This window comes from Oncorhynchus mykiss, chromosome 11 (assembly GCF_013265735.2).
Source record: "Oncorhynchus mykiss isolate Arlee chromosome 11, USDA_OmykA_1.1, whole genome shotgun sequence".
Taxonomy (NCBI): domain Eukaryota; kingdom Metazoa; phylum Chordata; class Actinopteri; order Salmoniformes; family Salmonidae; genus Oncorhynchus; species Oncorhynchus mykiss.
In genome coordinates, this window is record NC_048575.1 from 28102879 (window position 1) to 28114556 (window position 11678).

Sequence of the window (11678 nt, forward strand, 5' to 3'; positions counted from 1 at the left end):
TTCTCTCTCTATCTCGCTCTCTCATTACTCCTGTGTGTTGTGATGTCTACAGACTCTGACATTCAGCGTTGCCTCCCTCCTCTCCTCTCTGCCTGACTAATAAACAAGGCGACTAGGGTTTCTGTTAAAGCAGTGTGCTAGCTAGCTACTTGACTGCGTGGCCCCTGTGTAAGTCACTAACTGTGGCCCGGGGATAGGGACATCACAGGAGCCGTTTTAGCCTCTGTCAACATTTTCAGGTCATTAGGATGGCTCTTGGACACACACGTCCCTCTGGGCTGAGTCCCAAATAGCACGGTATTCTCTATACAGTGTACTACTTCTGACCCCGGCCAATGCCTGTCTTGCCTGATATCATCACAGCTATAGTACATGCAGGCCAGGGGGTAATAATGATAAGCAATGATAAGTGACTCAAAAAGACGCACCACAAGAAACGTTACGATCTGTCAGCATAAAGTCACCATATTGCTCCGTTGGTTTTGTACTGTCATGCTTTTCAGGGAAACTGAGAATGAATTGTCAGGTTAAAGGTGAGGAACAAAGATTCCACTGATGAGTTTGTGGCCCAAACACAAACTGGCATGATCAGGGCTGGCGGCTCAGCGCCTGCTGCCTGTCTATTGTTAACACAGACCTTTCATTAACCGCTCCACTGAGAAACAGGGGAGGAGAGGAGGAGAGGGAGGAGAGAGGAGGCTGAGGCAATATGAGAGTAGGAGGGGGGGGGGCAGGTGAAGGAGAGAGGCGATCGTGTGAGAGGGGAGCGAGAAGGAGGGAGAGGGAAGAGAGGATGAAGCAGCAGACACAGAGGAACAGGGGGGATAAGAGGAGAAGACGGAGGAGAGGGGAGGCTGAGGCAACAGACAGTAGGGTCACTGTCAACTCCCAACACGACTAGTCCAGCCTAAAGAGCAGCCACAAAACACATTATTCAAAAAGACATGTCACCAACTGATCCTGGAGCTGCCATCTACCCCGGCTATAAGCTATACACAACGGGACACTATCATTTCAGCTCCCACATGGCGGGGTCTATGGGACAGGTAGAGAAAGAGAGGGAGGAGTAGAAGCTTTATTTTGTTTCAGACTATCATTTCAACTCCCACCTGTTTCTATGTAATATGGTATCGGTAGGAGGAATGGAATAATGAGAGAGAGAGAGAGAGGGAGGAGTAGACACTATTTGTTTTTGGACTTATTTTTATCGCACCTGTCTCAATATCCATGTAAGAACAGAGAGCGAGGGAGGAGCGATAAGGAGAGAGCGAGATGAAGCGAGGAAGGCATTTCATTTCTTGCCCTCAGAAATTGTGAGGCTGTGGGCTGGGTGAGGTCATCTCACCAACACACCTGTCTGTCTATGACTCACTCTGGGGAGTCAGTAATGGGGAGAGGAAGAGGAGGAGAGTGTAGGTTGGAGGCACTTCCTGTGTGGTCACAACAACACACTAAAGTGTTCTCTAGTCCCAGTGCTGGATACGGATACTGTAAGCCCATTGTATTGTAAACAGCTGAGCGCACACACTACATGCAGAAGTTCCATTGGTCAAATCAACAAGTTTTTTCCATTGCTTGAGGGACAATGGCGAAACCGCCACGTCCGTTTGCGATGTTACAACAACAAAGAAGTTACTGCCAACAACGAACACTGTTTTTTCCCCTCTGACATCATTGCACGTGCGATAGAACAGCAGCATATGCACTGTGATTGATTTGTTACCCTGATGTGCGACGTCCCCCTACGCTCCCCACCTCTGCTACGTCAACGAAACAAAACCAAAACCAATAACAACAGCTGTTGGGCGGACAGTGGCGCTGTTTCCCCCGTACGGCAGATTCCATCTAGAAGTTTGTATACTCAGTCCCCTGGTTGGATCTGAGCCACTGAGGAAGGCTCCTGATCCAGCTAGAACGAGAGCCTATGCTGGGGCCCGCTCTTCCTCTTGCTCCTTCTGAGCCCCCCCCCCATCATGATTTTGTTCAGTTCACTTGGGCCTGTCGTGTATAGTCTCCCCCTCTACACACCCAACCTCCCCCCTCTTCCCCCGCCAACCCCCCAACTGAACAACTCCAGGATATTTCTGTCCTTTCAACAACATTATTGACACTCCATCCCTCATGCCTCCTCATTCATTATGTCAGCCTTGGCCCCCCCCCCCCCCCCCCCCCCCCCCCCCCCCCCCCAGCACGTCCAACCCAGGCTGCCCAGTCACGCAGCTCCGTCGTGGGCCCTATCTGGGTTATATAGGGAGGAACACCTGCCGGCTGCTGGAGCACGTTATGGGATGTAGCCTCAGTTTAACACTAAATACAGGGCTTAGACTACACACAGGAAAAACACAACACAAAATGATAGTCAGGAGGCATAGACAAACCTTCAGCAAAAAGTGAGCATGACACGGACAAAACACATTTCCGAAAAAAAAAAAAGAAAGGCTGGGGTATCCAACAACAAAAAAACGCAAACGCAAAAACCTGAGTGTCGTGTCGTGAGACTGAGGGAGATTGTGATGAATTCTCAGAGCTTTCCACGGATTCCTCTGTCAGTACTGGGGTCTCTGGGAAGAGAATGGGTCATATGCAAATAGCCATGCCCAGTATGGGGGAGAAGTTTCCCACAAGCAGAGTGTGAAAAGGCCTCTCCTTCCCCACGCCGGCCCCACTCAATGGGCCTTTTCTTCCTCCACTGACAGTGTATGTGGTAGAGCGAGCAGGCTGCAAAGGTAACTAGGCTCTTTCTCCTCAGGCTTTCCTCCAACCAAAGCTTTAACACACAATGGTTCATTTAAGCATTCATCCCACACACAACCCCAATAAAGGACATCCAAGCGTAGTTAAGGGGGTTAGTAAAACTGACTTGGGGTTTAAAACTGCTTTTCTAAGGCAAGAGAAAGCACATTTTTATAGGGTAATGCAATACCTCTATAGGAGCTTGCTAATCATTAAGCTGCCTCAACAACAGTGGGAAAGGGTTTGAGTAGCATCAGATTATGAGCACAAACAGACTTGTCTGCTGGGAAATCATTGAAATGTGTGACATGGTGCATTGAGCGGTGTAGAGATTAGAATTTCATATCAAACATTTTAAAACGTGTGGAGAAGCATAAAAATGACAAAAGAAGAAAACATGATTGGGCCTATTCAAACCTCAAGAGGTCTGTCAAGACAGTTCCTCGACTAGAGATTTGTCGTTAACTTGTCATATCCTACTTCTTAGTTTGCCTCACTACCCAAAATGAATCCTTTGCACTCCTTTCCATTGGAAACACTCAGACTATTCTCATGTAAAGGGAGCGATCAGTTGTGTTTGACAGAGTGAGTGAGTGTCCACCTTCCTTCCCACTGGCTCTCCTCTCCAGCAGCACCTCACTGTCATCCCTCCCTGCCAGCTCTCACGCCCCCCCCCCCCCCCCTCCCCCTCTTATCCCTCCCTCCCCTACCAAACTCAACAGGACAGGGGTTGTACTGGTCAGGGGGAGGGAGGGAGGGAGGGGTCGAGGGAGCAGGGGGAGGAGACTAAAGTCCAGAGCCAACCCCATGCTTTTATACCCCTCGGGATCCTTTCATTGAAGGGACTTAAACACAAACACAATTGGACATGCTGGAAGGGACCCAACAATGGCACAGGGGGGGGAAGTGAAGTCATAGTGGAGGCACACATGGGTGCCTAGGTCAGGGGGTAAGCAAAAGCACCCCTGGATACTGTGTCTTCCCCCGGAATAAAGGACTGGGGGAGGTGAGGAGGGGTGAGGAGACGAGGGGGCGGGGGACGTTCCTCTGACTTGGCACTTTCATATGCAGCAGAGGAAGTTGTTCAAAAGTTAAAGAACTGATAAATGAAAATGTCCTCTTCTGCTAAACTCCACTCACCAGGGGTAGACCTTTTAAATGTTAACAGATGGCTTTTAAAACAGATGGCTTTTAAAACCCCTCTCCCCCTGAAGCCTTTGGAATGGCCAAAACATCTTATTTTCTTAAGAACTGTAGCTCAACCACAGTGTTTCTTTATTGTTCTCACACAACTTTACAGCGTGTGGTTACATTCAATATTATTTAGGGGCAAAAATTAGTCCAGCGCACTAATTATAGTTTTACCAGCCAAATAAACATCCTGTACTACATCACACAGCTTTACGGAAGCCAAACATAGACCCACAGACCCATTCTTCCTCTTCTGTAGGATGATTAAGAGAGAGAGAGAGAGAGAGAGAGAGAGAGAGAGAGAGAGAGAGAGAGAGAGAGAGAGAGAGAGAGAGAGAGAGAGAGAGAGAGAGAGAGAGAGAGAGAGAGAGAGAGAGAGAGAGAGAGAGAGAGAGAGAGAGAGAGAGAGAGAGAGAGAGAGAGAGAGAGAGAGAGAGAGAGAGAGAGAGAGAGAGAGAGAGAGAGAGAGAGAGAGAGAGAGAGAGAGAGAGAGAGAGAGAGAGAGAGAAACAAGATAGAGAGAGGAGAGTGAACCCTTTGATCAATTCAAATAAATACTGATATGGAAAGTTCCTTTGAAATGAAGGCCCTATAACCTCCACTTTCACACGTTTACAAAGACAGGCCAAGAGTGACTGTTTATTTTTGCTAAGAATGTTAATACCGGGCCGCATTCCTCTATTCCCAAATTGCGGTGTTAAATTACCATTCCGGGGAATGGTTGCTGCTATTCCTGATGGGATCTGGACTAGTCCTGGTCAGGATAGAAGTGACCAAGGAAGCCAGTGGAGACAGTGTCCCACAGATTGCAAACACCTGTTGTCCTGCCTGCTTGGCCGGCTGTTAGCACCTCCATGTTTACAGCTGTGACGGGGCTCACCTTGATCTCAGCTTGCTCTGCTCTGTCAGGCCCAGCTCCAGGCCCAGTAAGACAACCAATACAGGGCTGGCGCCAAGCACCTTTTGGTTTCAGTAACTGCCAGATCGCCCCCCTGTCCTGTCCTGTCCTGTCCCAAAGCAATCAAATCACTACCCCTCTAAAAGGGGGTTTCTTTTTAACGGGGAACCCATTTTTAGGCTGAACACCCAGCATAACACAGTTGAGGTAAGCAGTGTGTATGCTAAATTAGATAACATAAGGAATAAAACATAGGCTAACTCAGTTTATTTTTTACATGAACATCAAATGGGCAACAGTACAGTGACATGTAATTTACACAAAATGGAAAATAAGTGAAGAAATTAAAATAAGTGTAAAAAGGAAAACAAATGATGCAAAAATGTCAATAAATAATACGTTTGAATTATTTTCTAGAATTGTATATAAATTACTCATATTAAACCATGTACAAATTGTATCATCTGTCAGCACCTACCAGGTGCGTCTATATTTCTCTGAGGTGACTCGAATGCAGGAAATATTCTTCACGGACCATGAATGAGCCGCAAATACACGCTACAACAACTCCGCTATAAAGTGTGAAAGCACAAATTCACTGTTGTCAACCGAGCACTGGCATGATGGCATGCACGGATCTGTGATCAACACCGTGGCAAAGAGACAAGGCACACAATAAATATCCTAGGTTTATATTATAAAATGACAAACAATGACAGTAAGCACAACAAGCGACTCCTCCATGACAAAAAATCACAACAAATTGACACGATGACAGCATGCCGCGCCTACAGACACCCGTTGCCTTTTCTACCTGCACAAGTTGCCATTTGCTGCAGCGCACGGCACAGAGGCCGCTCTCCACTGCTTTGGAAGACAGATTCCAGTGAGACGATTCCTTCTCTAACTCAGCGTATTCAGTCACCAGCAATTAGATTTTAAGTTTGTTTTGACAGAGGGGTGTTTAGAAACACCAAAGCCCCGTTTTCCAGATCAAGTAAACATGTCCTTATGTTCCTGCAGGCTCCGCTGGGTGGCTCGAACACTTGCGCTGCTGACTACTTGCATGAGGCTATAGGCTACGCATGTCGTCAGGATAAAATATCTTCTTTTTTTCAGAAAACCTATACTAACAGCCTACAAAACAAACATTATTCCTATGCGTAAAAAACGCCCACCTCTGATGGTGAAACAAAAGTCACCAAGTAATAACGAAATAACACGAGAACACATGATATGGGTTTACAAAAAAGCATAACGGATTGACAAGCAACCCCGAATAGTATGATCTTTGCAAGTCGGTTTTAATATAATTTACAGATAAAGCACTTCACTATGACATGAATTAAATTACTGACAGAGAAAAAAAACGATTCGGAGAAAACGCACTGGCTACCCAGCCAATCCTACAGTGCAGCCTTTTTAACCGCAAACACAAACACAAACACAAACAAAAACAACAAAAAATGATGTATCTAATAAAAAAAACAATGGATGAACAGGTTGGTTCCAACTGCAAGTGTCGCTCCCGCGGCACACAAACCTATAAAATCTGAATTCCCAGCGCGCGACTGTGGATGTAAACGCACATTCCTTATATAGGCTGTGCCTTGTTCACACGCACAGCGCGTGAGCTACCCTTCCCAGTCTCTAAAACATTACCCAACAATGCATGCTACAGAAACAACGTTTTTTTTTTTAGCTCGACGGTCATTTGCATTTCTGTTGATTAATTATATAACAACCTTATCTTATTCGACATATTTTCTACTTATCGTAGCAATAACTTTTCGAATGTTTTTTTAATGCACACTTGCCATTGTCAATGGTGAGAAAGCGTGCTTCTCCACTACACATGATTTACAACGAAAAATAAGACAGAAAGTAGCGTGTAGCCTACCTAACACAACGGCATGCATTTGAATAGATGATCAAGCAGCAGAACAGTACACTTTTCACATTAAAAACATTTTCTAATGCATGGATGGTGGGCCCGAGCCCACGATGTAGCAAGTGTCCTAATCAAGGCTCGCGCAACCTGCTACAGTGCGTGAAACGAATAGAAAAGCGACAGAAACAGTTCAGTTTCTCCAAAGTGCATTGAGGAAATACAACTTTTACACATATTCACTCATTTCCGATTCAGAACATCAATCTATTTTCTATATTGATAAAGAAGGTGACAAACTACCGTGGTCCGCAAAAAACAACCAGGTAAGGTTATATTCCCAGACACCGGTTTTAGAAAGCTAGCCAAATTGAAGGCGAGAGAAGGTGAAACAAGCTATCAAGTTGAAAACTCCAAAAAATACGAAAAGAGGATTTAAATCAAATCGAAAAGGGACTGAACGGGGAACAAAAGCGAGTGCAGGGACGAGATTAGGTGCGTATAACGGTCCAGGGTGGTGCACTCAACCGCTAGGCGGTGGGAGAGTCGCGAGCCAGGTATAACGGTACACCACAGAGGGCTATAATTGTGCGCTTACTTGCTACTTTCCAGCACTTTGACCCACTAAAAACGCAACTCCGGGGGTCCCAAAGTCTTCGGAGAATCGAGAATTCGATAGAACTCATTCTAGTCCACTTCACCACAGAAAAATAAGGAAATTGGAGTAGTTTTACTTACCGTTATTCCTCCTCGGATTCGCCTGCTTTCTGCGCTTACACCTGGGGCCATCCGCCATGATCCTTTCGCTGTGTCTAAATGCTGTTGGAGAGTCACCTCCTCTTTCGCCCCCACTCCCCCTCCTCCCTCTGCTTCACCTCCCCTCCCTGCACCTGGTTTACGACACTCTGCTTTACGACATTACCTTCTACACCTCCTAAACCGTAGGACCCGCCAACCTTAAACTCCTTCACTATGCGTTCTTTCAGATCATCGCACCATTTATACATTATTATATTTTGAAAAAAATATAAAGATTTTATTCTGAGTTTCTGGTATGGTTGGGGCCATATCATTACGGGAATCTACAGATAATTGACTAAGACCCTTATGGTTAAAACATACTCAACCTAGTAGAGCCTATACCGATGCATGATGACAGACATTGTCACAGCTCTAGAGCAGGGATCATCAACTAGATTTCTTGAGTGAATGGTCGGGGGGCCAGAACATATTTACAAATAATTTGTAGACTGCCCATTTGGCCGCAAGAAGCCCAAACACAATCATTCAAACCTAGCTTACATTTGTATACGACCACATGTACACTATATATACAAAAGTATGTGGACACTCCTTCAAAATAGTGGATTTGGCTATTTCAGCCACACCCGTCGCTGACAGGTGTATAAATTCGAGCACACAGCAATGCAATCTCCATAGACAAACATTGGCAGTAGAATGGCCTTACTGAAGAGCTTAATGACTATCAACATGGCACCATCATAGAACGTCATTTTTCCAACAAGTCAGTTTGTCAAATATCTGCCCTGCTAGAATTGCCCTGGTCAACTGTAAGTGCTGTTATTGTGAAGCGGAAACATCTAATAGCAACAACGGCTCAGCCACGAAGTGGTAGGCCACACAAGCTCACAAAACGGGACCACTAAGTGCTGAAGTGCGTAGCGCATAAAAAATGTTGTCCTTGGTTACAACACTCACTACCGAGTTCCAAACTGCCTCTGGAAGCAACGGCAGCACAAGAACTGTCTCTCAAGAGCTTCATAAAATGGGTTTCCATGGCCGAGCATGGAAACCCACGCTACCTGCCCCAATGTGTAGAGCAAACTGTAAAGTTTGGTGGAGCAGGCATAACTGTCTTGGGCTGTTTTTCATGGTTCGGGCTAGGCTCCTTAGGTCCAGTGAAGGGAAATCTCAATGCTTCAGCATATAATGACATTCTAGACGATTCTGGCAACAGTTTGGGGAAGGCCCTTTCCTGTTTCAGCATGACAATGACCCCGTGCATAAAGCGAGGTCCATACAGAAATGGTGTGTCGAGATCGGCGTGGAAGAACTTGACTGCCTTGCACAGAGCCCTGACCTCAACCTCATCAAATACCTTAGGGATGAATTGGAACGCCGACTGCGAGCCAGGCCTAATCGCCCAACATCAGTGCCCGACCTCACTAATGCTCTTGTGGCTGAATGGAAGAAAATCCTAGCAGCAACGTTCCAACATTAATGAAAAGCCTTCCCAGAAGAGTGGAGGCTGTTATACCAGCAAAGGGGGGAGCAACTCCATATTCATGCCCATGATTTTGGAATGAGATGTTCGACAAGCTGGTGTCCACATACTTTTGTAGTGTATCTCTCTATTATAAGCGGGAATGCAGACTGTAAAAACACCAGGAAATCAGCTCCAATTGATTTTAATTTTGGAAATCTGCATTCCCGCTTATAATAGAGAGATACACTACAAAATCATTAATGTTGGAACGTATATATATATTTACAGTACCAGTCAAAAGTTTGGACATACCTACTCATTCAAGGGTTTTTCTTTATTTTGACTATTTTCTACATTGTAGAATAATAGTGAAGACATCACAACTATGAAATAACACATATGGAATCATGTAGTAACCAAAAAAGTGTTAAACAAATCAAAATCAATTTTATATATGAGATTCTTCAAAGTAGCAACCCTTTGCCTTGATGACAGATTTGCACACTCTTGGCATTCTCTCCACCAGCTTCATGAGGTAGTCAATTGGAATGCATTTCAATTAACAGGTGTGCCTTGTTAAAAGTTAACTTGTGGGATTTATTTCCTTCTTAATGCTTTTGAGCCAATCAGTTGTGTTGTGACAAGGTAGGGGTGGTATACAGAAGATGCCCTATTTGGTAAAAGACCAAGTCCATATTATGGCAAGAACAGCTCAAATAAGCAAAGAGAAATGACAGTCCGTCATTACTTTAAGACATGAAGGTCAGTCAATTCGGAACATTTCAAGAACTTTGAAGGTTTCTTCAAGTGCAGTCGCAAAAACTATCAAGTGCTATGATGAAACTGGCTCTCATGAGGACTGCCACAGGAAAGGAAGATCCTCTGCTGCAGAGGATAAGTTCATTAGAGTTACCAGCCTCAGAAATTGCATCCCAAAGAAATGCTTCACATAGTTCAAGTAACAGACACATCTCAACATCAGCTGTTCAGAGGAGACTGCGTGAATCAGGCCTTCATGGTCGAATTGCTGCAAAGGAGCCACTACTACAGGACACCAATAATAAGAAGAGACTTGCTTGGGCCAAGAAACACAAGCAATGGACATTAGACCGGTGCAAATCTGTCTTTTGGTCTGATGAGTCCAAATTTGAGATTTGACTAGGGGAACGGATGATCTCCGCATGTGTGGTTCCCACCGTGAAGCATGGAGGAGGTGTTATGGTGTGGGGGTGCTTTGCTGGTGACGCTGTCTGATGAGTCCAAATTTGAGATTTTTGGTTCCAACTGGCCTCCATAATCACCTGACCTGAACCCAATTGAGATGGTTTGGGACTGCAGAGTGAAGGAAAAGCAGCCAACAAGTGCTCAGCATATGTGGTAACTTCTTCAAGACTGTTGGAAAAGCATTCCAGGTGAAGCTGGTCGAGAGAATGCCAAGAGTGTGCAAAGCTGTCATCCAGGCAAAGGGTGGCTGCTCATGTAGTAACCAAACACTTTTTTGATTACTACATGATTCCATATGTGTTTTTTCATAGTTTCGATGTCTTCAATATTATTCTACAAAGTAGAAAATAGTAAAAAATAAAGAAAAACCATTGTAGGTGTGTCCAAACTTTTGACTGGTACTGTATATGCAACATGTAAAGTGTTGATCCCATTTTTCATGAGCTAAAATTAAAGATTCCAGAAATGTTCCATACACACAAAAAAAAGTATTTCTAACATCCCTGTTAGTGAGCATTTCTCATTTGCCAAGATAATCCATCCACCTGACTGGTGTGGCATATCAAGAAGCTGATTAAACAGCATAATCATTACACAGGTGCACATTGTGCTGGGCCCCTCTAAAATGTGAAGTTTTGTCACACAACACAATGCCACAGATGTATCAAGTTTTGAGGGAGCGTGCAATTGGCATGCTGGCTGAAGAAATGTCCAACAGAGCTGTTGCCAGAGAATTGAATGTTAATTTCTCTAACATAAGCTAATTCTAATGTCATTTTAAAGAATTTGGCAGTACATCCAACCGGCCTCAAAACCGCAGCCCACGTGTAACCACGCCAGCCCAGGACTTCCGCCACCAGCTTTTTAACTTGCGGGATCGTCTGAGGAGGGGGCGGGGTGGTGCTGAGGAGTATTTCTGTGAAGCATGGAGGAGGTGTGATGGTGTGGGGGTGCTTTGCTGGTTACACTGTCTGTGATTTCTTTCGAATTCAAGGCACACTTAACCAGCATGGCGATCACAGCATTCTTTTTTGTTTTTCAACAGGACAATAACCCAACACACCTCCCGGCTGTGTAAGGGCTATTTGACCAAGAAGGAATCAAGGCACAAGGCAAGACCCAGATGCAGACACAGGAGGCAGATGGTTAGAGTCTTACAATGTTTATTAATCCAAAGGGGTAGGCAAGAGAATGGTCGTGGATAGGCAAAAAGGTCAAAACCAGATCAGAGTCCAGGAGGTACAGAGTGGCAGACAGGCTCGTGGTCCGGCAGGTGAGAACAAAGTCCAGAAACAGGCAAGGGTCAAAACTGGGAGGACTAGAAAAAGGAGAATGAAAAAAGCAGGAGAACAGGAAAACTGCTGGTTGAATTGGAAACATACCAGATGAACTGGCACAGAGAGACAGGAAACACAGGGATAAATACACTGGGGAAAACAAACAACACCTGGAGGGGGTGGAGACAATAACGAGGACAGCTGAAACAGATCAGGGTGTGACAGAAGGAGAGTGATGGA

General features: G+C 45.2%; 1 protein-coding gene across 1 annotated transcript in view; it reads right to left on the reverse strand.

Moving 5' to 3' along the window:
* The window catches only part of LOC110535555 (zinc finger E-box-binding homeobox 1), a 67774-nt gene extending 60235 nt beyond the window's left edge, over window positions 1-7539 (reverse strand). Inside the window, exon 1 of the mRNA XM_036935284.1 lies at window positions 7449-7539. Coding sequence (XP_036791179.1) covers window positions 7449-7506 — 58 coding nt within the window. The 5' untranslated portion in view covers window positions 7507-7539. The remainder of the gene's footprint in view (window positions 1-7448) is intronic.
* Between the last annotated feature and the right edge of the window lie 4139 nt (window positions 7540-11678).